At 44.8% G+C, this 27,774-nt stretch overlaps 2 protein-coding genes and 1 long non-coding RNA gene across 3 annotated transcripts in view; 1 reads left to right on the forward strand and 2 right to left on the reverse strand.

Annotated features, from left to right (window-relative positions):
- Positions 1 to 18,188, reverse strand: part of POLA1 (DNA polymerase alpha 1, catalytic subunit) — a 256,555-nt gene extending 238,367 nt beyond the window's left edge. Inside the window, 10 exon segments of the mRNA XM_064151984.1 lie at positions 3,092 to 3,270; positions 4,910 to 5,081; positions 5,314 to 5,509; positions 7,742 to 7,840; positions 9,638 to 9,700; positions 10,508 to 10,623; positions 11,971 to 12,051; positions 13,809 to 13,905; positions 16,468 to 16,592; positions 18,120 to 18,188. Of these exon segments, the coding sequence (XP_064008054.1) occupies positions 3,092 to 3,270; positions 4,910 to 5,081; positions 5,314 to 5,509; positions 7,742 to 7,840; positions 9,638 to 9,700; positions 10,508 to 10,623; positions 11,971 to 12,051; positions 13,809 to 13,905; positions 16,468 to 16,592; positions 18,120 to 18,150 (1,159 nt within the window). The 5' untranslated portion in view covers positions 18,151 to 18,188.
- Positions 18,189 to 21,302: 3,114 nt separating this feature from the next.
- Positions 21,303 to 23,676, reverse strand: LOC135179894 (uncharacterized). Its single transcript, XR_010304179.1, has 2 exons — positions 23,632 to 23,676; positions 21,303 to 21,682 (listed from the first exon to the last, which is right to left on the reverse strand). It is a non-coding gene; the product is annotated as an uncharacterized LOC135179894 (long non-coding RNA).
- Positions 22,042 to 27,774, forward strand: part of PCYT1B (phosphate cytidylyltransferase 1B, choline) — a 45,667-nt gene continuing 39,934 nt past the window's right edge. Inside the window, exon 1 of the mRNA XM_064151988.1 lies at positions 22,042 to 22,832. Within this exon, the coding sequence (XP_064008058.1) occupies positions 22,767 to 22,832 (66 nt within the window). The 5' untranslated portion in view covers positions 22,042 to 22,766. The remainder of the gene's footprint in view (positions 22,833 to 27,774) is intronic.

Raw genomic sequence — 27,774 nt, forward strand, 5'->3', positions numbered from 1 at the left:
TTTGGAACCTGTGTTTCTCCTTGGTCTGATGATGCACAAACAAGTCCTTGGTCAGAAGTTATAATTCATCCTTGTCACACATCTATCAGATGTGAAGGCACCTTTCTTACTCCATTAGATGGAAGACGAATCAGAGAAGGTGCACTAAGACAAATGACAGAAGCAGAGTGACAGGCTAAGAAAAATCATTTCTTGAGTGCTTGGAATAGATGTGAACAAGACTATTTTTGTCAAGGACAGAGAACACCGTGGTTTTGAAGATGATGAGAGCAAAGATATGAGCTTCAGCTGCACAAAGTATCTTAAAGTTTTTTTAATACAGAGGCAATCTTCAAGTTTTAGACATATTGAATAAAAGGATCTAAGGAAAAGCTCAAATTACAGATCTAAGTGACAGGGAAGATGAATTCTTGCTCCCAGAAATCTTTTTTTCCCCCCTTTCTTCTTTTTTGGTGAGGGATTTAAAAACTCAGGATGAAACTATAGGAGAGACCATAAAACAGCAGCTGGTTGCTTGAACAGTAATACTAAGTGCATGAAAAAGTTAACCTGTCAGATGCGTACATACAAGCAGGTGTGGCAGAAAAGGAGGATACATGAGCTGGTCGCAGAGAGGGTAAAAGGCTGCCTGGATTGCATAAAAACTTCAATCAAGTCTAACACTGACAAATTAATAGCCTCAATCCCCAGATTTCACAAAATCAGAGTAATTTAGGGTGGAAAGAATCATTGGAGATGATCTAATCAAACACACACACCCCACAACACTTCTGTACAAACATAGAACAATAGCAGGGCTAACTTCAAAGAGTTTTCAGACAGCTGATATCTAAAACCAACAAAATCAGTGAAGAGATATCAGGCCTTATCCCTCTGCAGGATGGATTATGTAAAGAAGAAGAAAAATGAAAATGAAGCTTATAAAAAAAAAAACACAACACAAAGTGTTGTGAAAAGAGAGATCACAAACCAAAAGGCAAGCAAAGACAAGAGACAGGGAAAAATGTTTAGCAGAGGGGAAAGCAAGGGCAGCTTTTATTCATTCCTTCTTTAAAATGCTAATAGGATTACAATTCTCAAGTTCCCTGTCTAAGATAGTAAAAGGAGTTATGAGAAGTCTCAAAAAAACCCAGAACATTAAGTTTGAAAGAGTCTTATGATTATGCTATAGTATTTACTCTTCAGGCAGTGCATTTGACATCACTGCAAATGAGGCATAAACAAAGATCATGAACATGTTAAACAAAGAGCAGTATCGAAATTTTCCCTTCTACATTACTAATTGAAAACAGGTGCAGCCTTTATTATTCCACCCTGAAAAAGTCATAATGAGAAAAGAACACTCCTTGCATGCAAGGAACAGAAATCCTTTCATAATTATGTTCCATTCAACAACCACTGACTTAGAAGGCAGAAAAAAAAGGAAAAAGAACAATAGTGGGGCCTTTAAAAGTAGCAATTTTATATTAGAGCCATTGATTTCATCCTGGTATCTATGATTATTACCACTCCCATCACCAAGCTGTTCAGCTCAGCAGTCTCATATTTAAGTTTGGCATCCCAACTCACAACAAAAGGTGTAGCAAAGAAACATATCTGACTACATGATTACAGCATCAAGCCAAAAAACCTTCAACAACACCCAGAAGAACCTTCCAGTAAAACTACACCAAGCACAAATTGGAAACCCAAGATCTTAAAGCTGCTGATGAAATAAGAGGACAGATGGGAAGAACAGATGTGAACATCACTTTTTTGGCAGGGCTGAGATTTAGACTGCTGCAGTTTGGAAAACAGGTAAGACCTCACCTGCAGTACTGTATCCAGCTGTGGAGCCCTCAACACAAGGACATGGACCTGATGGAGCAGATCCAGAGGAGAGCCACTAAATGATCATGGGGGTGCAACACCTCTGCTACAAGGACAGGCCGAGGGAGCTGGGGTTGCTCAGCCTGGAGAAGAAGAGGCTCTGGGGAGACCTAGTAGTAGCCTTCCACTACCCGAAGGAGACCTACAAGAAGACTGCAGAGGGACTACTTACAAAGGCCTGCAGTGACTGGATAAGGGGCAATGGCTTGAAACAAGAGAAGAGCATATTTAGACTGGATGTGAGAACAAGTTCTTATTACTATGAGGGTGGGGGAACACTTGGAACAGGTTGCTCAGTAATACAGCTGAAGCCCCATCCCTGGAGATCTTCAAGGTCTGGCTGGACAAGGTTCTGAGCAAGCTTATCTAGTGGAGGATGTCCCTGCTGACTGCAGGGACTGGACTAGATGACCTTTGGAGGTTCCTTCCAACCCAAACCATTCTATGATTCTAATGGGTACTTCTGCAGGATTCGTAAGTGGCCCAAGAAGAGAAAACATCACATTCTAGGTGTTGCATGATCTAGCATTCACACTTCAACTGCCCAATATATCTCAGGGATGCTGATCCAAACTCAGCATGATCAAGCATTCACACTTCAACTGCCCAATGTGTCTCAGGAATGCTAATCCAAAACCAATCTTCAAGATTCAGATAGTCTGAATAAAGAGATAAAGATAAACCTTATATTTTTTAGGCCATCTTCGTGATGGTCCCTGATAAACCTACTTTTGTGTAAAATCATTAAACTGCTGTTGTAGAGGCTGTCTAACAATCCACCAAAACTTAAGATACGCTTCCAGAAACAAGGAGAAAGCATGGTCAACTGTTGTACCACTGAGTAAGAAATCACCTTATGCCTGGAGTGTGCAGGGTTTTCAGAAGGCAAATGAGTCACTAACACTGAGAAGAGCAAGTAGTTCCTTTTGAGAACAGCTCCCTTTGGTCCTAGTTCCAAAGTTACTACTAGGAATTACTGTTCCTAGCAGCTCCCTGTGTGCCTCCCTACCTCTATACTAGAGGAGGAGGCAACATTCTTACTCCACCCAGTCACAGTGCCCTGCACTGAGGACACAGGTGAATGAAAGCCACAAGAAATGAATGCCCAGGTTCTAGAGCACAGACAGCCAGGGTAACCAGACACAATTAGACAAGCCTAGAAATGTCAGTTACATAAGAAAGGAATCAGAATGGCATTTCCTGGCTTTCACCAAACAGTTACCTGGCTGACTGTACTGATCTTCATATGCATCCAGCCAATAAAATCTTAGGACTTGATCATCATTTTCCCCATTCACAAGAGGAAGGAGATTGGGGTCAAGCTGAACTTCTGTCACTACTAGATCAGCTTCGTCCGCATCCATTCTGTCCCAACATGAGTCACCTGGGAGAGAACAACTTCTGCAGGGTTTGCAGAAGAAGGAAGAAACAAAAGGTAAAACTATGCCTTTGCTGTAACCATCATTAGTTTGCATTTTTCAGCCTTGTATCCTCACACCTTTTGTTGGTCTTTCCACTCCCAAGCAACATTCCCAACAGTTGTGTTTCCCCAGGTATCTTCTGAAAAGGCTAGAGTAACAGAGAAAGCCACACAGAAGCATGGCTCTCAGCACACAGTGCAAGGGCTTTAGAAGTCACCCACTTCATTCACCTTTAAAAGTCACTGACTTCATTCACCTCTTACTTCAACGTTGGCCATTTAACCCTTCACATAGCAAATACATCCATCCACCTGTACAAGTTGCTCAGTGGGAAAAACAAACCATTTCAACAACGATCTTTTCAGTCATTAAATGTTTAAGTGGTTTTGATTACTCAGGTATTTTAAATTTTGAAGTTATGGAAACAATCTTCCAAATAATCCAGGGGGAGGAAAAATAACAGAAGACCAAAACAAGGGAAAAAACAACCTCTTTTCTCCTACTTCCAAAGACTTAGATGTCCACCATATGCAATTACTTTTAGTGATAATACTCTGAACTACAGTTAACATTGTGAAATATCTTAGGAGTGTGTCCAGCAGATCAAGGAAGATTCTCCTCCCCCTCTACTCTGCCCTGGTGAGACCTCACCTGGAATACTGCATCCAGTTTTGGGCTTCCCAGTTCAGGAGAGACAGGGATCTACTCGAAAGAGTCCAAGGAAGTGCTATAAAGATGGTTAAGGGGCTGGAGCACTGCCCTATGCGGAGAGGCTGAGGTATCTGGGGCTTTACTGTCTGGTGAAGAGAACACTTAGAGGAGATCTAATCAATCTTTATAAATATCTGAGGGCTGTGGGGCAAGAGGGAGGGGACAAACTCTTCTTGGTTGTGCCCTGTGATAGGACAAGGGGCAATGGATGTAAACTACAGCACAGGAAGCTCCACTTCAACATGAGGAAGAACTTCTTTACTGTGAGGGTCACAGAGCACTGGGACAGGCTCCCCAGAGAGGTTGTGGAGTCTCCAGCTATGTAGACTTTCCAGACCTGTCTGGATGTGTTCCTATGTGACCTGCACTAGATTCTACAGTCTTGCTCTGACAGAGGGGTTGGATTTGATCAATGGAGGTCCCTTCCAAACTCTAACATCCTGCAATCCAGCGATCTTCATAGCTGTTTAGAATCAGCATTGTCAGTAATTCCAATCTGTGCTTACTGGCAAAAAAAGTTCATCATTCAGTACTAAGACAGAGTCACCTCAATGTGCTGGAATACACAGAATCATAGAATCAACCAGGTTGGAAGAGACCTCCAAGATCATCCAGTCCAATCTATCACCCAGCCCTAGCCAGTCAACTAGACCATGGCACCAAGTGCCTCATCCAGTCTTTTCTTGAAGACCTCATGCTGGTTTGTGCTACATCCCCAAAACAGCAAACATTTTACAGTAGCTATCAGCATGTTCAACATTACCACTTTTTAATTCACTACAAAAAAAAAACCCCATCACATAGCACTGCTATCAATCTGTATTGCAATTATCCCACTGGCAAAGATAAATATGAAGATAAATCTAAGGCTTATGGATACTGGAAGGCAAAAAAAAAGAGATTCTTACAAGGCAGATGTCTCTTTCTTCTCTGATTCCAGTTGCTTTGTCTCTTCCTTTTCAGCACCCTTGCCTCTCTTCAAGCTTTCAGCTGTCTCAGGTATAGTCTCCAAAAGCTCTCCTTCCATAGGTTCATCAAAGTCCTCCTCAGCAAAATCCATCATTCCTTGATCACCATCACCTGGAAGTGTTGCACACAGGACATTACATTGTGCTGTCCTAGCCATTACACTGCAGTAGTATGCAAACAGAGGATGCCATGTGCATGAATGTCCTACACACCACTTATATACAAACAAAATTCCACATTCAAGCTAAGCATCTAACTAGCATAAACTAGGAAGTGTTTTAACACTACAATGCCACTAAAACTAAGGAGTTTTTAGAACTCAGTTCTGATTTCTTTTTGGTACCTTCAACAGCTTCCTCTTCTGTTGTCTTCACTACTTCCCCATTTTCTGTAGCTTTCTGCATGGACTTAGTATCCTCATTTTCAGAGACTACAAAAGATTTTGCTGCATAATTGAGATGTTTAGGACGAAATGAAGCTGGAGGAGGAGTTTCCTTTCTGAGATGAACAGGAGCTTTCTTTGCTGCAGGGGTGAGTACCTGAAAGATGTTTTAGACATGAGTTTAAAAACATAATTCTCTTAAGGAGCAGAAAAGAAACAATAAAAAAATCCAGTAGTTACTATTTATAGAATCATAGAATTATCAGGGCTGGAAGGGACCTCATGGATCTTCTAGTTCCAACCTCCCTGCCAAGGGCAGGGACACCTCACGGTAGATCGGGTTGCTCAGAGCCACATCCAGCCTGGCCCTAAAAACATCCAGGGATGGGGCTCCTACCATTTCTCTGGGCAACTCAAGGACATGGTCCTAAGGGAGCAGGTCCAGAGGAGGGCCACAAAAATGATCAGGAGGCTGAAACACCTCTGCTACAAAGACAGGCTGAGGGAGCTGGGACTGTTCACCCTGGAGAAGAGAAGGCTCTGGGGAGACCTAAGAGCAGCCTTCCACTACCTGAAGAAGGCTACAAGAAGGTTGTAGAGGGACTGTTTAGAAAGGTCTGTAGTGATAGAATAAGGAGCAATGGCTTCAAACTAGAGAGGAGCTGATTTAGATTGGATGTTAGGAATGGATTCTTTACTATGAGGGTGGTAGAACACTGCAACAGGTTGCCCAAGGAGGTGGTTAGGGCCCCATCCCTGGAGATCTTCAAGGTAAGGCTCAAGAGAGCTCCAGGCAGCCTGATCTAGCTGAGGATGTCCCTGCTGACTGCAGAGGGTTTGGACTAGATGACCTTCAGAGGTCTCTCTCAACCCAGACCATTCCATGATTCTATGATTCATTATATAGACAGGGCAGAGAGAGTGAGGAAAAGACAAGGAGTCACATTTCAGCACGCTTTACAAGCTTAAACCTTCAGTTTATTTTTCAGACACAATCCCACTATGATAGCAGCCAGAAAACCTCTTTTTACAGCAGATACGTATGAAGGGGCCTCCACTACGACCAACAAGTCTCTGCAGCTACTAACCCTTAACCTGCAGCAACCTTCAAAATCTTTACCTTAGAGAAAAACTGTTATCTACAGACACAGAATTCAGAGGTGCACACAATCATTTCTAGAATTTTCATCTCACATTCTACTGTGCCTAACACCAAGCTCTGCCCTTCACTCATTTAAACAGAAAGCAAACATCAATCTACCTTCACCAACAACTTTTTGCTAACTCAGCCAAATGAATTTATTCACACTTATACCCCTGCTTGTCTCCTGAAGTAGAAAGCATCAGTGACATCTCCAGTTGTATGCCCATTTATTTTTCCAAAGCTGCACTCTTCCTCCTAAGACAGCATGTCCAGGAGGCAATTTCCTTCTCCCTGTTTCCCACTAAAAGTAGTTGGGTTTAGATCATGAAGATAATTATTTTCTCTTACTGTATCACTCCCTTCTTTCTTTTCCAATTACTTCTAGGCTCCAACCCAACTGTCGAAATGAGTGCCACTGGTTATTTTCAATAGGATTCACAAAGTTTCACCAATCAGATTTATCATCTCTACACTGTTTGCCCTCTGCAGGCACCAATCATCAAATACCTCATTGTTTTTTCAGCTATAAAGTCCTTCTCATTTACCAGGACTCTTAGGAAAATGCTTTATTTCCATCCTTAGCAGTCCATCTCTCCAAGATTACAGAATCACAGAATACATTGGGTTGGAAGGGACTCTTGATGGTCAATCTTGTCTGACCCTCCCCCAATATCGAGCACATGGAAAGGGTTTAGTACAGGTAAGAACAAAACATGCCTCCACATAGACCTCCGGAGGTCATGATGCAAACAAACAGGTACCAAAATGATACACAACTAAGCCAAGAGACACCTCTTCCACTAGGGTAAAACTTCAATTTTCCATTTGCTTTTCACATCTGCAAAGATGAATTTCTTATCCTTTTTGCACACCCACGCTTCCTTTTGCTCATTTCACTTCCCATTATCCTTTCCTTGCCACATTCTCCTCTTAGGAAAAAGGAGACAAAGCAGAAGCTCACCTTCATGTGATGCACCGAACATAATGAGAACAGTTTCACCTGTCAAATTTAACAGCTATATACTACTACTACAGGAAAGATACAGACAAGAGTTGTAGCCTGTTTATGTGCTGACATGAAAGGGGAAGAGGAAAAAAGGATGAAGTTACACATTATGCTGCTAAGGAAGCTAATGAGAAAGGGAATTTCTAGAAGCAGAAAGAAGCCAACAGTATTCAATTCAACCTAAATACAGATTAGTACTTGTAAATAAGAACTTTTCTGGGGTTGTTTTTTGCTTTTACCTTAGGACTTTGAGACTTCACAGAGAAAGGATTCAGTGGTGCTCCAGCAGATCTTTTCCTTTTCAGTGTTATAACCGGTGGAGGACTTAACTGAACACTCTAAATATTGGGAGAAAAGAGAAAGTGGAAACATGAGAGGCAGTGTTTGGTGTAACATTTGCCATGGAAGATAAAGAAGGCCACCAGTATTTCCTGTTTTCACCTCCTGATATACCTCAGCCATGTAAAGAGTAATTCCTGAGCAATCAGTCTATGAAGAGAGATACTACAGGGGTTTTTTGGTAAACAGTCTGAGAGAGAAACTGTCATCCATAAATAAAACAGTTTTCAAACAATGGTGCATCAAAGGCACCATTAGCTATTGAAATTCCAAGCACTAGAATAATTCATGGGATGTTCCTCATGTCTGCTGAAGCAGTAGTACTGAGCACATACACCTTAAGAAAGGCTGAAGTGCTCTTTCAGCACTGTCTCACTAGAGGAAATCCCATTTTCATCTTTTATACTCATCCTCACCAACAGCTAATAACAGAAGAAATTTTAGAGGGCAAACTACTCTGAAACAAAAATAGCTAATTATTATTTCAGTAAATAGAAGTCATAATGCAATTCTAATGGCTCCACAAAATTTGACAGCATTAAAATGCATTTCCTTAATGACTGGAGGAGGTCTGATAATAGAACTCAATCAGTTCTCACGGAGTAAAATATCAGGTGCACAAAACCAAGAGAACTTTACACTGCAACATCTATACCCTTCTTACTGCTCTGTAAAAACACACTATGCTTGCTATGATCATCATATTTCACTTCAGCAATTCCACAGTTTACATGTCAGCAATCTTTCCAGTTTTAAGAAGCCCTGCTCACTGAAAAGTCATTAATGACGAGGAACAGTCTCATTTGAGACAGTCCAACCCTACCACAGCAGCCATCCTCTACACCTGACCCAGAGGCAAGGTTAATCTGGTTCTCTAACTGGGGAAAGCAGGAAGAGGCAGACAGAAGTTCAGGCTGTGTCATATCACAGAATCACAAAATGTTAGGGGTTGGAAGTGATGTCCAGAGATCAGAGTCCAATCAGACTCAAACCACTCCTACCAGAGCAGGATCATCTAGGGCAGGCTGCACAGGAACACACGCAGGTAGGTTTTGAAAATCTTCAAAGGAGACTCCATAACCTCTCTGGGCAGCCTGTTCCAGTGCTTTGTCCCCCTCACTGTAAAGAGGTGCACCTCATGTTGAGGTGGAACCTCCTGTGTTCTAACCTACACTGACTGTTCCTTGTCCCATCACTGGGCACCACTGAAAAGATCCTGGCACCTTCATCTTGATTGACATTCACCCCTCAGATATCTATACATGCTAATCAAATTCCCTCTCATCCTTTTCTTCTCCAGACTAAACAGCCCCAGGGCTCTCAGTCTTTCTTCACGGGAGAGATGTTCAAGTCCCCAAATCATGCTCATAGCTAACAGTTCTCCCTCAGCTCCACTCAGGAAGCCAAACATGCCACATAGAAATATCCTACAGAATACTGGCTGGAGCAGGGCACTACACATATATGGGACACAACTCACATGCAGCTAAGCCCTGTTTCACTCCAAAGTGACTAAAACCTAGAAGGCTGCACCAGCACAGGCTCTACATCATATTACTATAAACCATCTCTAACATAGCACATAGGACATTCTAGTTTTGGCTTAGCAAACCAATAGAGTCATGCAGCTTCTCCATGGTGGAGATGACAGGCAGACTCCATAATTAAACAGAGTATGCCAAGCAGATGTGCTATAGAAGAAATCAATCTTAGATGGTCTACTTTAAGGAGTAAGTTTGATCCACAGCAAGAAAAAATATTAAAGATTTTCAAACAGATTTTATTAATACACTTACTTCAGCATTAAGATCTTGAAGAATATCCCCTAGTAAATCATCCTTTGACAGGTCCACAGTTTTCTGTAAGAATCATAAAATCAAACAGGTTGGAAGAGACCTCCAAGATCACCCAGTCCAACCTAGCACCCAGCCCTATCTGACCAACTAGACCATGGCACTAAGTGCCTCTTCCAGCCTCCTTTCTTCTCCTTTCTTAGAATCATAGAATCAACCAGGTTGGAAGAGACCCCTAAGATCATCCAGGCCAACCTAGCACCCAGCCCTGTCCAATCAACTAGACCACAGCACTAAATGTCTCATCCAGGATTTTCCTGAACATCTCCAGGGACGGTGACTCCACCACCTCCCTGGGCAGCCCATTCCAATGCCAATCACTCTCTCTGGGAAGAACTTCCTCCTAACATCCAGCCTATACTTCCCCTGGCACAACTTGAGACTGTGTCCCCTTTTTCTGTTGCTGGTTGCCTGGTACAAGAGGCCAACCCCCACCTGGCTACAACCTCCCTTCAGGTAGTTGTAGACAACAACGAGGTCACCCCTGAGCCTCCTCTTCTCCAGGCTAAACAACCCCAGCTCCCTCAGCCTCTCCTCATAGGGTTTGTGTTCCAGGCCTTTCACCAGCTTCATCACCCTAAGATAACAGATTAGCCAAAGAGTTCCTGGTTAGATGTGCAAAGCAAACCAGAAGACCATCAACAAATGACTAAAGCGGTTCAACTTTTCAGGAACACTCCAAACACAGCAAACTGAGAGAGAAGTTTATGTCTTGCTAGACACAAGAAACTGAAATTGATCCTTGCTTTATCCCACTCACACTAAAATGCTGCAAGTGAGAAATGTTTAAATTTTAAAAAGTCAAAAACTTACATCTGTGTTTTTCTTCCCAGCACTGGCCATAAACATAGATTTAATTGTGTTTGGCTTTGACACCGCAGATTTTTTCACACTCTTCCTATCAGCTGTAGAAGTTTTGCCACTTTTTCCTACAGAAAGAAAGTAAATTTGTGAGTTCCACATCAGAAAAGCTCAATGTTTAAAGGTCTAATTAACAGCAGGTATAGCTGAGGTAGTTTAGCTCTTCCACCTTTACACTGCAGGCTGAAATGAAGCCTGGTCACCTTTCATATGCTGCAGGCTTTGCAATGACTAGCATGCAAACATAAAGATCCAAAACCCTGTGCTAGCTTGAGCCTAGCTGGGATATTTTAGTGAGAGGAATTAGATTATAGGCTGTGAAAAGGAAACAATGGTGATGGCTACTGCACTCATAGGCTTGCTGGGACGTATAACAAGAACACAAATATAGATAACGGAGCTGCTCTTTGGCTCTAGCTGCATGCACTTCTCTCCCTAACCTGCTACCTGGGTAACTAATCCTTCTGCTTCCTAACCCCCCTGGAAGATTCTCCAAACTCACCTTGAACATAAGGCAAACCCTGGGATAAGGTAGATGGGTGGAAAGGTGGCTGGGGACCCCTCCTGGGGATTCTGGTTTCTGGGAGGGCTGTTGTGTTTCTGTATTATTTTTCAACTTTTACATTTCTGTATATAGCTGCATAGATTGTAAATACCTGCTTGTGTATTGTGCTAAGCTGTAAATACAAAGCTTCATTCTTTAATTTCCAGCTGTTGAGTCTAGTCTGGGTGATTTTTTTAAGTGGGGTGTGCAGGCAGCACCCAAACCATCACAATATGGCACTCTGGGACACACAGCAACGCATCCAGACAAGTTTGGAATGTCCCCAAAGGAGGAGACTTCACAGCCTCTCTGGGCATCCTGTTACAGGGCTCTGGCACACTCTCAGATAAAAAGTTTGTCCATGGAACCTCCTCTGCTCCAGCTTGCACTCACTACCCCTTGTCCTATCCACCACTGAGCAGAGCCTGGTTCTGTCCTCCCAACACTCAACCTTCACATCTCTATAAACATCAATGAGGTCACCCCCGTCTCCCCTTCTCCAAACTCCAAGCCCCAGCTCCTTCAGCCTTTCCTCACAAGGGAGATGTTCCACTCTCTTCATCATCTTTGTGCTCTGTGTTGGACTCTTTCAAGCATTTCTCTGAATCTGGTCTAAAAGTGAGTATCTATTCAATGGGACTGTACACAATGTTGACCCAGCAATGCTCAATTAGTTACAGTGGTTAGACTTCTCTCTTCTATATCATGGCAGCTAAACATAATCCACTGGTAGAGACACAGAATCACAGAGCTTCACGTTAAGATGTCATTTGGCCTTATCCACCACAAACCAATGCCCAGAAGTGGTCAGTTTTAGGTACCTTTTAAAAGCCACTGGAAAACATTCTATGATGTTGCACATTCAACATACCTTTCTTACGGGGACCAAGAGCATCATCATCCAGATCTTCATCAAAGATTTCCCTTCCATCTTCTATATAACCTATACCCTCTGCAGGAAAACCAAAATTGTTAAAAAAATGACATTAAATTCTATCTTCTGATGTTTCTAAGTATATTCATAACCAAAAAGGCTTACAAATTTAAACATTTTCCCTCTTTTAATATATTTGCTGATGTTATAAAAGCAAATTATTAAAAACTGCAGCACTGTCAGCTCCATCTTCTGTTAGACTGAACTGATCATTGCATGTTCTCTGTCCTTGTCTTAGGATAGAGAATATCTCAACATAATCACCAGGGACATTCAATTTGATTTTATCTATCTGGATCCTGCACTCGGGTCACGCCAACCTCATGCAACAACACAGGCTTGGGGTAAAGTGGCTGGAAAGTTGCCTAGTGGAAAAAAGGACCTGGAGGTGTTGGCTGACAGCTGGCTGAATATGAGCCAGCAGCGTGCTCAAGAAGGCAAAGAGCATCCTGGCCTGTATGAGGAATAGTGTGACCAGCAGGAGTAGGGGCTGTTGTTTCCTCTTTACTTGGCACTGGTGAGGCTGCACTTCGAATACTGTGTTCAGCTTTGGGCCACTCACTCCAAGAAGGACATTAAGGTGCTGGAGTGTATCCAGAGAAGGACACAGGTCTTGTGAGGAATGTCTGAGGGATGTGGGATTGCTTAATCTGGTGAGACTGAGGGGAGACCTCATTGCTCATTGCTCTCTACAACTAGCTGAAAGGAGGCTGTATTGAGGTGGGGGTAGGCCTCTTCTCCTTGGTATCAGGTGATAGAAAAAGGAGAAATGGCCTGACATTTTGCCAGGGAAGGTTTAGACTGGATATCAAAAAAAATCCTTCACAGAAAGTGGTCAGGCATTAGAATAGGCTGCACAGCAAGGTAGGAGACACAATCCCTGGTGCTGTACAACATGTGGATGTGTGTGCTAGTTTAAGCCTAGCTGGGATATTTTAGTGAGAGGAATTAGATTATAGGCTGTGAAAAGGGAAACAATGGTGATGTCTGCTTCACTCACAGGCTTGCTGAGATGTATAAAAGCAAGAACATAAACACAGACAATGCAGTTGCTCTCTCTGGCTCTACTTGCATGCACTTCTCTCTCTAATTTGCTGCCTAACTAATCCGTCTGCTTCCTAACCCCCCTGGAAGATTCTCCAAACTCACCTTGAACGTAAGGCAAACTCTGGGACAAGGTAGAGGGATGGAAAGGAGGTGGAAGGGTGGTTGAGAGCCCCTCCTGGGGACTCTGGTTTCTGGGAGGGCTGTTGTGTTTCTGTATTACTTTTCAACTTGTCTATTTCTGTCTATAGCTGTATAGATTGTAAATACCTGCTCATATATTGTGCTCAGCTGTAAAGACAGCTTCATTCGTTAATTTCCAGCTGCTGAGTCTAGTCCTGGTGATTTTCTTGAGTGTGAGGGAGCAGGTAACACCCAAACCATCACACCACGGCACTTCAGGACACAGCTTACTGGCCATGGTAGTGTTAGGTTAATTGTTAGACTCTATCTTATATACTGAGTCTTTCCCAACCAAAACAATTCTATGATTCCATATTTAATCAGGAATCACCAATTACAGTACATCTTTCAAAAGCTACACCACTGATAATCGGAAATAAATTCTCAAAACCACTTCTTAATGAAGAAATATTTCAATTACCATTCCTGTGAGAACAAGGCAAAAGAAAAAAAATCTTATTTTTCCTGTCTCCTAAAAAAATGTGCCATGATTAGGAGATTATAGCAAGAAAAAAGCCCCAACCCTCTCCAAAAGACTCTTAACTTACCATCACCAACAATCCAGTCATCATCCTGACGTTCTCTGACCATCTTGGAATATTCTTCCTCATCTACTTCATCATAAACCCCTGTGAACTCCTCGACCTAAAGTGAAAGCATACTGAGGATTAACAGCTCCCATAGCATTTTTTATTATACAGGTTATCAGTAAGCACATGGATGGCTTCTTGCACAGTCACTCTGTGCACAACTAAGCACAGTAATTCAAGTGAAGTTTCTTTTCTTTGGCAGTGGCAAGAAAAAAACAACAAAACCAAAGCAAACAAATCATCAATTTTTTACAGTTATGACAGCATCATGAAAATCAACATCTACTGCAGCACTGGCAAAGGTTTTATTTGAAATTCATTTGCTTTATTACTCATTTCATATTAAAAAAGCAGGGGGAAATGAGGTAAAACGGGGGAGGGAATGAAGTAAAAAAGAGGGGGGGAATGAAGTAAAAGGGGGGAGGGAATGAAGTAAAAGGGGGGAGGGAATGAAGTAAAAGGGGGGAGGGAATGAAGTAAAAGGGGGGAGGGAATGAAGTAAAAGGGGGGAGGGAATGAAGTAAAAGGGGGGAGGGAATGAAGTAAAAGGGGGGAGGGAATGAAGTAAAAGGGGGGAGGGAATGAAGGAATGAATTAAAAAAAGGGGTGGAATGAAGTAAAAAAGGGGGGGATGAAGTAAAAAAGGGGGGGGAATGAAGTAAAAAAGGGGGGGGAATGAAGTAAAAAAGGGGGGGGAATGAAGTAAAAAAGGGGGGGGAATGAAGTAAAAAAGGGGGGGGAATGAAGTAAAAAAGGGGGGGGAATGAAGTAAAAAAGGGGGGGGAATGAAGTAAAAAAGGGGGAGGAATGAAGTAAAAAAGAGGGAGGAATGAAGTAAAAAAGGGGGGGGAAGGAAGTAAAAAAGAGGGGGGGGAAGGAAGTAAAAAAGAGGGGGGGAAGGAAGTAAAAAAGAGGGGGGGAAGGAAGTAAAAAAGAGGGGGGGAAGGAAGTAAAAAAGAGGGGGGGGAAGGAAGTAAAAAAGAGGGGGGGAAGGAAGTAAAAAAGAGGGGGGAAGGAAGTAAAAAAGAGGGGGGGAAGGAAGTAAAAAAGAGGGGGGGAAGGAAGTAAAAAAGAGGGGGGGGAAGGAAGTAAAAAAGAGGGGGGGGAAGGAAGTAAAAAAGAGGGGGGAAAGGAAGTAAAAAAGAGGGGGGGAAGGAAGTAAAAAAGAGGGGGGGGGATGAAGTAACACAAAAGTCTAGCAATGGAGACTTTTGACCTTTGGCTCAACTCTCAAAGACTAAGACAAGTTCAGCGAAAAGAAAGGTGACTTGATGTGCCCAAGCATAGTGCTGAGGATGCTCTTCTGTGCCCCACAGTAAATCAGCCATGTTAATGATCTGTGCACTCCAGGCTTCTCCAGATATATCCACCTCAACACAGAAGTCACTTCCTGTTGGCATGACAACTAACTGGACAGCATCAATATTACTCTGCCAGGTTTCAGTTCCACCAGTCAAATACTTATGTTTTGGGTTCCTTATTATCACAGTATCATCAGGGTTGGAAGAGACCTCACAGATCATCAAGTCCAACCCCTTACCACAGAGCTCAAGGCTAGACCATGGCACCAAGTGCCACATCCAACCTTGCCTTGAACGGCCCCAGGGACGGCGACTCCACCACCTCCCCAGGCAGCCCATTCCAGTGTCCAATGACTCTCTCAGTGAAGAACTTTCTCCTCACCTCCAGCCTAAATTTCCCCTGGCCACCTGAGAGAAGAGAGCAACCTCCTCCTGGCCACAACCACCCCTCAGGTAGTTGTAGACAGCAATAAGGTCACCTCTGAGCCTCCTCTTCTCCAGGCTAACCCATCCCAGCTCCCTCAGCCTCTCCTCGTAGGGCTGTGCTCAAGGCCTCTCCCCAGCCTCGTTGCCCTTCTCTGGACATGCTCAAGCATCTCAACGTCCTTTCTAAACTGGGGGGCCCAGAACTGAACACAGCACTCAAGGTGTGGTCTAACCAGTGCAGAGTACAGGGGCAGAATGACCTCCCTGCTCCTGCTGACCACACCATTCCTGATGCAGGCCAGGATGCCACTGGCTCTCTTGGCCACCTGGGCACACTGCTGGCTCATGTTCAGGCGGGTATCAATCAGCACCCCCACATCCCTCTCTGTCTGGCTGCTCTCCAGCCACTCTGACCCCAGCCTGTATCTCTGCATGGGGTTGCTGTGGCCAAAGTGCAGCACCCTGCACTTGGAGCTATTGAACGCCATCCCCTTGGACTCTGCCCATCTGTCCACTCGATTAATTTTGGCCACTCAAAGCTTTGAAATTAAAGGTGAAAATAATTTGAGGTTAACCTAAAAAAGTAGTTCCTATCATAACATTAATTTGCACAATTAATTTTCTGTAAGCTGGTCCTTCCCTGTGGGATAGTTATCAAGCAGGTCTGAGATGCTGGGAACACAAAATAGTTTTAGTTTTGAAAACAGAGAAAACCAAATATTCCTGGAATCAAACCAGTTACGTTCTGAAAAACATACACTGCTAAAAACAAAAGCTGATCTGAAAGGCAGGTTTTGCTCCCTGCCACTTTTAGGTCTGTATAAAGTTAACTAAGCAGCTGAGCTCACATTCATGTTTTCTATTAAAAAGAAAGGATGAGGAATTTTCACCTCATATTTCAGTTTCTCGCCAGCTTTGGCTTTTTTCAGACGTTCCAGGGCTTCTTGGTGGCCTCTTCTAGATTTCCTCTCGCGTTTAGAACGTGATGCTGCAAAACTTCCAGGCTCACACATAGCTGCCACAAATTAAACACAAGAGAAATAAGTTAGTGATGAGCTGCTGCGTTCTTTGGTATTTAATGTTCAGTGATGTAATAATACCTGGCTGCAGTTCTGCTTAAAGTCAACACAGAGATTGCACTTGGCTAAAACAGTCAAAGGTGACTCCTGGCAAGCCAGATCTGAAACATGCATGGTCTCAGGCGACAGAGATCACTCTCTGCCAGTTCACATTCAGCAAGAAGCTACCACTGCCTTTCCACAGCACCTCTCAAATCTCATCAATCCTTATCTGAAAAGGAATTCCCCCCACACTCTTTCCTTGGGAACTTCCAACTCCTTTTCTTTTGCATGTCTCCATGACAACTCAGGAATAGAAAGAATTGGGAAAGGCCTGTTTTGATACAAAGCAGAAACGCTGAGGTTTTATTAGCTGGTTTCAGAATGGTTTAAGAGTGCAGCTAGATCGGGATGAACTGGCAATTGCTGCCAGCAGAAGAATGCTGCCCCATTTCCTCTTCCATGTTCTTCCCTTCACAACTCTCCCCCCAGCAAGGTGCTCTCCATTTCTCTCGACCTTTTTCCTCTCTCTTCAGTTTGCTGGGGTGGGCATTTATCTGATGAGAAACAATGAATGGCCCCAATCCAACTTAGGAAGGCAAGCAATTAGTTCAGGAACAAGACAACAGGTTTTGTGACGAGCTGGCTGCGAGCAAAAGGGATTCAGGGCAAGTGGCCAGGCCAGGCAGGCGAAGTGTTCACCCTTCCTGGTGACAGCAGGAGGCCAAAATACAGAGCTGCATCTAGGCAGTGCGGCTGCAACAAATAACTAAGGATCTCTGTTGCCAAGGGCTGGGATGAGCTAATAAAGGGGCATTTAGCCTGTCTCTGAAAAACCCGCCGAGATGTAATACTTTACGCGCATCTATACAAGATGTTCTGTCACTTCCTCGCCCTCACCGCAGGCAAGTGCTGAGGCGAACTGCTTCTGCCCAGACAAACCTTGTGTTCATCCCCAGTGGAGGCCACCCGCCCCGAGCACCGAATGCCAGCGCGGTGCCAGGCTACGCGTGCCCGAGTTGGCAGCCCGTGGAGGGCAGGTAAACCTTCCCGCCCGGGACAACAGAGCCCCTCACCGCCCTGCGGAAATCGGCGGAAATCGGCGGCGGCGGCGGGGGGGAGCGCGGGGACGAGGGTGCTGCGCGGCTCGCGCCCGCCACCGGGCAGAGACCCCACCCGCTCTAACGCTGCCGAACCCCGGCGCGCCCAGACGGTCCCTCCGGAGAGGGTCCCTCCGAGCTCGGACAACGCAGCTACTGCCCAGCCAAGTCACCGAAAGGTGAGGCGCAAAGGGAGAGGCTCCCGCTGCCGGAGCAGCACCGCTCAGCCCCGGGCCCACTCCCGGAGCGGTGCCTGCCGCGCACGCGTGCGCTCCTTTCCCGCGCCTCAGAAAGAGCGGACGGCAGCGGCCGGGCGGAGGCAGGCGGGAGGCCGCCGGCCCCAGCGCCCCGCCCGCTCGCCGGCGCCCCGCGGGCCTCACTCACCGTCCCGGGGCCCGGCGCCGCTCTCGGCCATGGCACCCGCGCGCGCCGCTCGCGCCAAGGCTCCCGAAAGTGGCGCGAGAGCGGGGCCCGGCGAGCCCCGGCGGGCGGCAGCCAACCGGCAGCCAATCAGCGGCCGCGGCCGCCGCGCCGGGGCGGGCCCGGTGCCGCCAGCGGGGGCGGGAGAGGAGTGGCGGCTGCCTGCGGGCCCGCGGAGAGAGGCCCCCGAGCCGCTCACTCCCTGAGGCCGAGCGAAGGGAGGAAGCCCCAGGCGAGGCGGAGCCACTTCCTGGGCGCCGCCGGGAGGGCGTACGGACGCGATTACGGGGCGAGGCCTGGGCTGACGGCGGCAGTAGCCTCAGGCCGTGTGCGGAGCGAGGCTGAGCCGGTTGCTAAAGCCGCGGCTGTGCAGTCGCTGGTTCAGCCCGCGGGCCAGAGACGTGTGAGCGCAGTAGCGGCACAGCAGCGCCGCCTCCGGACTTTGGTCTGAGGGACGCCCGGCAGAACTCTCAGCTGCTGCCGGGCTGTAGGGCCCACACGCAGCCGTGGTATGTGGTGCCTTGCCTTGCGGTAAAGAAAAAACTAAATGCCCGTTCCTGAATTGAAAGCGGCAGCTGATGTCAGCCAGCTGAAAAGTGAAGTCCGCAGCGTGAGAGTCAAGGACCGCCTACAACAACGTTGTCCGTACTAGATCGGGCCCTGCTGGGCGAAAGGAGCGTTTCAGGCATCGTTTTAAGCAACATGCAACCACTAATGTTAGGTGGGTGATCATAACAAGACTACAACTAACGTTCGTGTGAGCCACGGTTTTCTTTTTTGTATGTTTAGAGTAGGTGTTGCCCTCTCACAAGTTTCAGGCACTCTGTCAGGAAACTTGGCTTCAGGAAGCTAGTAACAAAATAAGTAATACAATGGATTCCTTCCTCGTTCCCGAGTAACTTTTCTTATTCTTCTTACTTGCTATATAGGAGAAAAATACATTCTGACTGAATTTAAGAGGCCAAGTACATGGAGTGCTTAGAGAAGAGACTTGTTTAAGCTTTTTCTGTATGTAGAATCAGGGTTGGAAGGGACCACAGGGATCATTAGTTCCAACCCCACTGCCATGGGCAGGGACACCCTACCCTAGAGCAGACTGCCCACAGCCTCATCCAGCCTGGTCTTAAACACCTCCAAGGATGGGACTTCAACCATCTCCCTGAGCAACCCATTCCAGGCTCTCATCACTCTCATGCTCAACAACTTCCTCCTCATGTCCAGTCTGAACCTACCCATCACCAGCTTTGCTCTGTTACATACACCTGGCTTTGTAAGAGTGGGGAAGCTAAGTATATTCTGGTCATCTTAGTGCTACAGAGATACCTTCACTAGCATGTCAAAAGTTTTACACACCATCCTTCAGTCCAGGAGCAAGAGCTGTGTCCAGAAACAGATGTGTTTCTGTTTCAATTATAGTTGGAAATCATAGAATCAACCAGACCTCCAAGATCATCCAGTCCAATCTAGCACCCAGCCCTATCCAGTCAACTTGACCATGGCACTGAGTGCCTCATCCAGGCTTTTCTTGAAGACCTCAAGGGATGGTGCTTCCACCACCTCCCTGGGCAGCCCATTCCAATGCCAATCACTGTCTCTGTGAAGAACATCCTCCTATGTTTTTAAACATCTCAGTTAAGACAACTATAGTTTTACAAGTCATCTAAAATGGTTTGGATTTATATGTCTATGCCTTCACTACTTAGGGAAACTGGTAGGATCTGTGCTATTTCACCACAGATGACCTTTTTTTGCAAGAGCACTGCTGGCCAGTTACTACCAGAAGAACATACAGAATCATAAAATGGTTTAGGCTGGAAGGGATCTCAAAGATCTAGTTCCAACCCCCTGCCATAGGCAGGGACACTTCCCACCAGAACAGGTCACTCAAGGCCTCATCCAACCTGGCCTTGAACACCTCCAGGGAGGGAGCAGTCACAACTTCCCCAGAAACCTGTGACAATGTCTCACCACCCTCAATGGAAAGAACTTCTTCCTAACATCTAGTTTCAATCTCCCCTCTGCCAGTTTAAACCCATTAACCCTTGTCCTGTCATTACAAGACCTTGTAAATAATCCCTCACTAGCCTTCCTATATGCCTCCTTCAGATACTGGAAGGCCACTATAGGGTCTCCTTGAAGCCTTCTCTCATCCAGGCTGCAGATCCCCAACTTGTAGCCTATCCTCATAAGAGAGTGCTCCAGCCCTCTGAGAATCCCCTCCCTTGCCCTGCTGGCCACACTTCTCTTGCTGCAGCACAGGGTTGCTGTCTGGGCTGCACTCACACTGCTGTCTCATGTTGAGCTTTTCATTAACTCAGACCCCCAGGTCCTTTTCCTCAGGGTGGCCCTCAGCCATTCCCCACCCAGCCTGGAGTCGTGCTTGAGACTGCACCAATCCAGGTGCAGGACCTTACACTTGGCCTTGTTGAATTTCATGAGGTTGGCCTGAGCCCACCCCTCCAGGCAGTGCAGGTCACTCTGAGTGGATCCCTTCCCTCTAGCAAGTCAATTGTGCCACACAGCTTGGTGCCATCTCTGCAAACTTGCTGAGAGTGCACTCAATTCCTCTGTCCATATCGCAGACAAAGATGTTAAACAGCACTGACCCCTGAGGGGCACCACTTATCACTGGTCTCCAGGTGGACATTGTGCCATTGATCACCACTGTCTGTGTGCCACCATCCAGCCAATTCCTTATCCAGCAGTGCTTCACCCATCATGTCTGTGTTTTTCCAGGATGTCCTGTGGGACAGAGTCAAATGCCTTGCCACTCATTTACAGAATATTTGGAGGAATCATAGAATCAACCAGGTGGGAAGAGACCTCCAAAAGCATTCAGTCCAACCTAGGAGCATTTACTGCTCATAAAAAATATGTAGGCACTGCTTCTAGCTTCTTACAAAGGCAGGTAGCACCAGCATGCTTCAGAGCCATTTGAGAGTGAATAGGATTCTGCCTTTACAGGCAATAAGCTGTTACAGGACCCTTAACTAGTATTATTTGGCCTTGATATACTGACTATTTTAAGCCACCTACAAGAGAATTTTCATGGTTCTGAAACTGACAATTATTTTCTTTTTCCACAAGGGCTCCTTTACATTGGTATGAGAGAAAGAAACCTACCAGATACTGATCCTTCTAACTTCCCTACCCAACACTACCTCTGACTGATGGACCTTGTCTGGTGGAAACAAGAGCCACTCTAAGCACCTGGTGCCAAGAGAGACTGACCACCCCAACAACCATAATGCCCATTCCCAGGTACTCAATAGAGCAAGCCCATCTCTCTCAGCAATTATTAGATCAATTTAGCTGTGGCAAACCAGCACCCTTGGAAGCAATCACAGTTTAGCAGGGAGGTAATGGGCTGGATGTTGGGAGAAAGTTCTTGACAGAGTGATTTGCCATTGGAATGGGCTGCCCAGAGAGTTGGTGGAGTTTCCATCCCTGGAGGTGTTCAAGCAAAAAGTGGTGGTGAATGGAATTAAATCTGGCTGGTGCCCAGTCGGTCTCTTCTCCCAGGCAACCTGCAACAGAACAAGGGGACACAGTCTCAAGCTGTGCCAGGGGAGGTCTAGGCTGGATGTTAGGAGGAAGTTGTTGGCAGAGAGTTAAGTGATTGGAATTGTTAAGTGATTGGCATTGGAATGGGCTGCCCAGGGAGGTGGTGGAGTCGCCATGCCTGGAGGTGTTCAAGAAAAGCCTGGATGAGGCACTTAGTGCCATGGTCTAGTTGATTGGCCAGGGCTGGGTGCTAGGTTGGACTGGATGTTCTTGGAGGTCTCTTCCAACCTGGCTGATTCTATGAATGCCTGCCTTACCTACAGAGGGCCTTTCACTGAGTGCATTGTACCCACTGTTTGGTTTGTTTCTTTTTTAAAACGTATGCATAGAATAGGTTCACCAAGCATGAGGAGATGTTCAGATTCTGGAATTACTCCATTTTTTAAGCTAAACATTTCTAGAAGAGAAATGTCACAAAATTCTTCAATTTTAATAGAGTAATAGAGTGCATTTCACATACTTTTCACGTGCTAGTACTGACTAGATTTTAATGCTTTTGATTAAAATGAAACAACACTCTTTGCCAGCTATCACACAAACAGTGCCATGTTTGTCATTCAGGTGATGCCACAGTTTGAGCCGGTACACAGTGATACAGTTAATTTACCAAACTGAAGTTGTTGCCATAGCTCCACTGTGGGATAGCACAGATCAAACAAAAGCCTTTTTCAGGAGTGCTAGTTCAATCCTGACATTCATCTCTGGCTGTAACAAGGACGGGTCTGTTTCCTACAGCAGCGTAACAAGCATATTTAAATGCTGCAGAGGAAAGAAAGAAGGAGAGGCAGCAGATGCACTTTGCTTTGGGAAAAAAAAATAGTCCAGCAAGATTTGAGACTTCCTCTGCTAAATGGTTTTATCACAGCAGATTACTTTGAGCTGATCTTTTAGCCTCCTTTGGGACGGCCAGAGAAGAACAACTTGGCGTGACCTTTGCTCAACTGTCTTTTAAATACAAGAAGTGGGAATTCTGCTGTGCAGTGCAGAGCCTGTCAAGGAAGGTGGGATAGCTACAGAGAAGAGTGCAAGAGAAGCAAAATAACAAAGATGGTAGGCAGCAAAAAACAAGGTACAGAAGAGGAAGCCCAGGAACCTCCCAGATCTCAACACAAGGTGACAAAGATGCTTTCTTGGTACTGTAATTTAATTACAGAAGTTATGAATCAAAAATATGGTAAAGTCTTTCCTTGAGCTCCAAGATCATATAAACAGTGGCACATATGAAAATACAAATGAACTATAGTATCAAACTTAAGTTAAATGGCCAAAATTGTTATTACATTGAAGCTTGTTTGTGTGCTGGGTGCTAGGTTGGACTGAATGGTCTTGGAGACCTCATCCAACCTGGTTGATTCTATGATTCTTCCTTTTTGCCTAGGGCATGCATGATTTGTCACCAAGGCAGTAGGGCCTCTGATTGAGACATTAAGCTTATGTTTGGGTTGTTGTTTGTTTGTTGTTGTTTTTTTATGATGGAGTAAAAGGTTTGTGGAAAGAGGGGTAGTATAAAAAGCAGAATGCAAGTAAACCATGGATTATAGCAAAGTGGCAAATTCACCTGTATCATGTCCAACTTAACACCTTTGTTAAGTACAGACTGTCTTTGTGGAGAGTTGTATGTGTGTGTATGCTACTGCTCAGGGTGTGAGTGTATATGCTTCATGTGTATGTGTTCTACAAATGTGGAGTATTTAATTCTCTGACTTTTAATCCTTACATTGATATGAATTCATGTGTGTTATCAGTCAATTAAATGAAAGTTTTTACATCTACTATGATCCAGCTCTGACTGCATCTCAGCAGCTGATTACCAAACTATGCTATTCAGATGACATTTCAATATGCATTACTTAACTCTATGGGGGACAGACCTAAAGTAGAACATATTACAGCAATGAAAATTCCTGCTTACCAAGAGCTCCTTGCTTCCAAAACTCTTCATATGCAGTTAACTGATAGAAATATGAAGTTATCTGATAGAAATATGAAGAACATGATAGAAAATTAAGAATATGAATAATACTGTAGAAATTTATGAAGATTAAGAAATTTATCAAGAAAGATAATGCAGACTTTTATGTTTGAAGGGTAGGTTCTTTCATTGCCAGGCCTATAAATCCCTTCTGTTTGCAGCAGAGCCCATTCAGATTTCCTACCTGAGTTAACCTGCAAACATCAAGATGAAAAGAATGAAGTTGCTATTAGGATTTTAAAGCTCTGAAATGTAAATACAAAATAGAAACCAGACCAACACAGGAAGGCCACAAATGTGACTGGGGGGCTGGAACACCTGCTCTATGAGTACAGGCTGAGGGGGCTAGGATTGTTCAGTCTGGAAAAGAGATGGTTCTAGGGAGACCTAACAGCAGCCTTCCAGGGACTCTTTACAAAGGCCTGTAGTGGTAGGACAAGGAGGAATTGTTTGAAATTAGAGAAGAGCAGATTTAGATTGGATGTTAGGAACAAGTTCTTTACCATGAGCGTGGTAGAACACTGGAACAGGTTGCCTAGAGAGGTGATTGAGTCCCCATTCCCCTCCCCATGGAATCATAGAGTGGTTTAGGTTAGAAGTGACCTCTAAAGGTCATCTAGTCTCACCCCCCTGGCAATCAGCAAGGACATCCTCTGCTACATCAGGTTGCTCAGAGCTTTGTCAAGCCTGAAGATCTCCAGGGATGGGGCCATAACTACATCCCTGGGCAACCTGTTCCAGTTCAGTAAGACTCTGAGCAACATGATCTACTGGAGGATGTCCCTGCTGACTGCACGGGGGTTGGATAACCTTTGGAGGTCCTTTCCAACCCAGACCATTCTATGCTTAATTTCCATTCTGACAGAAGAAAATAAGTCTCTGTCATAAACATCTAGTGATACTTTCTTTTTCAAAGGGGAAAAAATAATAAAAGGCAAGACATACATTAAATTATGACTGTGATTGAATCACAGCAAATCCTAGCCACTTCACCAGAATTGGTGGAATTACACTAACCAGAACAGAGAGAGCAGAATTTCATCACCTGCTTGCTAGATACAATTCAAGCCTAGGATAAAAGTACAAAATATTATAATGTAAATTAACTAGGGAAGACAAGTGAGAGCAAACTCAGAGCACTCTGAGCATTCACATAATTATAATGTCTAAAAATTAAGTCAGATGCCAGTGGTATTCAAGAGCATACAGTTATTGCCACAGCATAGAAGTCTCTGTTTTAGCTGCTTTCAGTGCTCTCATTTTACAACTGCACAAAAATGAACAATTAATGTATAAGCAGAACATTGCTGTAGAGAGACTGTTATATTTCAAGACCTGGCTGAAGCTCAAATGCAGTTCCATGGGTGAATAATCTTAGTGTTCACCATTTCACATCTCTTCAGCAGGAAGGAGGACAGTATCATAAGATGCTGCAAAGTCTAGTTGCAGTCCTGACAAGTCTCTGTTGCTGATGTGGTGCTAATGAAGGCTGTGCTTACAGTACAGGGAAGCAGCAAGGTTTGGTCAGGGAAGCAGCAAGGGCTGCTGCTCCCCGCGGGCAGGGAGCTTAGCATAGCAAAGCTGGCAGGACAGTCAGGGCCTCACTACCTAGTCCTTGAGGACTATGAACAGGGCAGGCTAGGGTTAGAAGTCAAGGTCAGCCCAGAATCCAGAGCTGTTAAGGTGGTGGTCAGGCTGGTCTGAAGTCAAACTAGAAACATAAGTCAAGGCCAGGTCCACTGATATTAACTTGTGTCAGGTGGAGCCTAGTGATCATCAGGAATGTCATAGAATGGTTTGTTTTGAAAGGGACCTCCAGAGGTCATCTAGTCCAGTCCACCTGCAGTGAGCAGGGACAGCCTCCACTAGGTCAGCTTGCTCAAAGCCTTGTCAAGCCTGTCCATGTTGATAAGGCAGTTTCAAGGTCAAACCATAAAGTCAGCCTGCAGGTGGGAACCAGGATAAGGCCTGGTGATGGTAGTGTCAAACAACCCAGGGATCACCAGGTAAGCCCATAGGGGCAAGGCAGGCCCAACATCAGACTAGAAAGACATGCATGTGGCTGTGGCCAACGCTCCTACAGCCCAGCTCCAGCAAGGGCTTCTTCACGGACACTAAGTCAGGGGAAGGATTAAGCCCTTGAAAAGGGCCACAGTGGAAGCAGAAACCCTGGACACCAGCCCTCAGAGAGTCTGAACGGAGTCCTGCTCTGGAAGGAGGGTGAACTCAGGAGCTGGGGCGGGGCAGGGAAGTAGCGTGATGTGGACACTAAAGCCCAGAGTCAGGCTGATTACTGAGGAGGAATCACCCAATGAGGCCCCAGAGCGCCATAGGCCAGGCCTCACTGTGCTTGATTCAAGACTTAGGAAGTCCTGAACTAGCTCAGGGTGAAACAAGGTCAGGTGCTCCTCAAGAACAGGAAAACAACACGATACGGCTGATGGGCTAAGAACTCTGCAACTCAGGGTCCCATCCCACAGCCCCATGCAAGATGAACTGGGCAGGCCTACACAAGAATCCAAGTTATAAAACAAGATTTCAAACTTGCCTTATCACCACAGGCTGAAGTCAAACCAGGAAATGAGGCTGCAGCTATAGATCCAAGCCCAGGGAAGGAATCTTCAAGCAGAAGGCAGACCAGGGTGGAGCTTAAATACAGCCCCAAGCCCATAGGCATAGGCAGAGGCTGTGATGTTGAGGCCCCAGCTGAGGCTTGTCAGGGTCTTTTAGTACCCTGAGGGTTATGCAACACATGAAGTGACTGATATCCAAGACCAAATTTGTCCACTTTTCATGAAACAGATGCTAAATCTCCAAACAGATACTGAGTCTCTCCTCCTAATCATGAAAGCTCTTGAATATTTCAAAGAAGCCCCCAAAATATCTGCAGTATATTCCCAGTCTCTTTCCTAGAAGCAGCTGCATTATGCTGAAGAAGTTCTACTTCAGTGGGTAGAATATGATCAGCCAATAACATGCCAAATCAGAAGTCTCAAAGATGACAAAGTTAAAAGCAACTGAAATAAGATCTTGGGGTCAAATACTCTTAATTTCTAGTAAAAACTAAACTATCTAGCAGATAATAAATACAGAGTGCCTATTTTATTTTAAACAAACTATTTCTGCCCAGATAATGAAAATCTCCAGTTGCTAAATTTTTGGTACTCAAAATATTAAACATTTCCCCCCCACCAACAATCACTTGAATGTAGTTAAAGTATGATTTTTGGAATAGTATAGGAAAAGGTTCTGTGAAGGCATCAAAATTTGTTAAATGGGAAGGTAAAGATTGACAAGAACAGTGGAGAGGGGAAAATGTATTGGAAAGTTGTGATACTGGAAAAGATAGTGTGACAGAATACTGATGATAGGCTCAGGAAGTTTGAAACTGAGCTGGCTGAAAAGGAGGGGACTGGGTAGGCTGAAAATAGGTAGAAGTGAATGCAGTACAAATATGTAGAAGAAAGTCAGTCTCAGTTTGTATGGATTTAATGGGTTTGGAGTGTGTATTTTGAAAGCCATAAGAGGGGGAAAAGAGGAAGGAGGGATAACAGCATAGTGTAAATGCAAATAGAAAAGAGATTTTTCTTAAATTATGTTTTATCTGTAATAATAAGAAGCAGGACAGAGAAAATGAATAATTTAGGCAAAGTTCATCCTGAAATATAAAGTAGACATTGATAATATTCACCATCTTTTTTTTTCTGCTATTTTTTGACCATTAATTCATAGAATCATAGAATCAAGCAGCATCTGAGTGGTCCTCACAGAATAACTGATAAAGGAACTTAGTCACGAGGAAAAAAACATCAGCTGTGAGATTTAGTTTGGTTACCTGATTTTCTTGCTTAGTCACCTCTTCTGCCATGTATTTTTTTTTCTCTTGACTATTGCTTCGTTCTTTCTTTTCACATTTTCTACTTTCTTTCTCATCTCTTTTTCACTTACCCCTGTCACAAAGCTCCTTTTTGTATTGCCTCCTTTGAAGATGTGCGACAAAAGATGAGACATTTTAAATTAAACTCTCAAGTCCTCAGGGAATGACCCTAAGTCACAATTCTCTCGTAGCTCCTCGTGGCTTTG

Source organism: Pogoniulus pusillus, chromosome 12 (genome assembly GCF_015220805.1).
Source record: "Pogoniulus pusillus isolate bPogPus1 chromosome 12, bPogPus1.pri, whole genome shotgun sequence".
NCBI lineage: Eukaryota > Metazoa > Chordata > Aves > Piciformes > Lybiidae > Pogoniulus > Pogoniulus pusillus.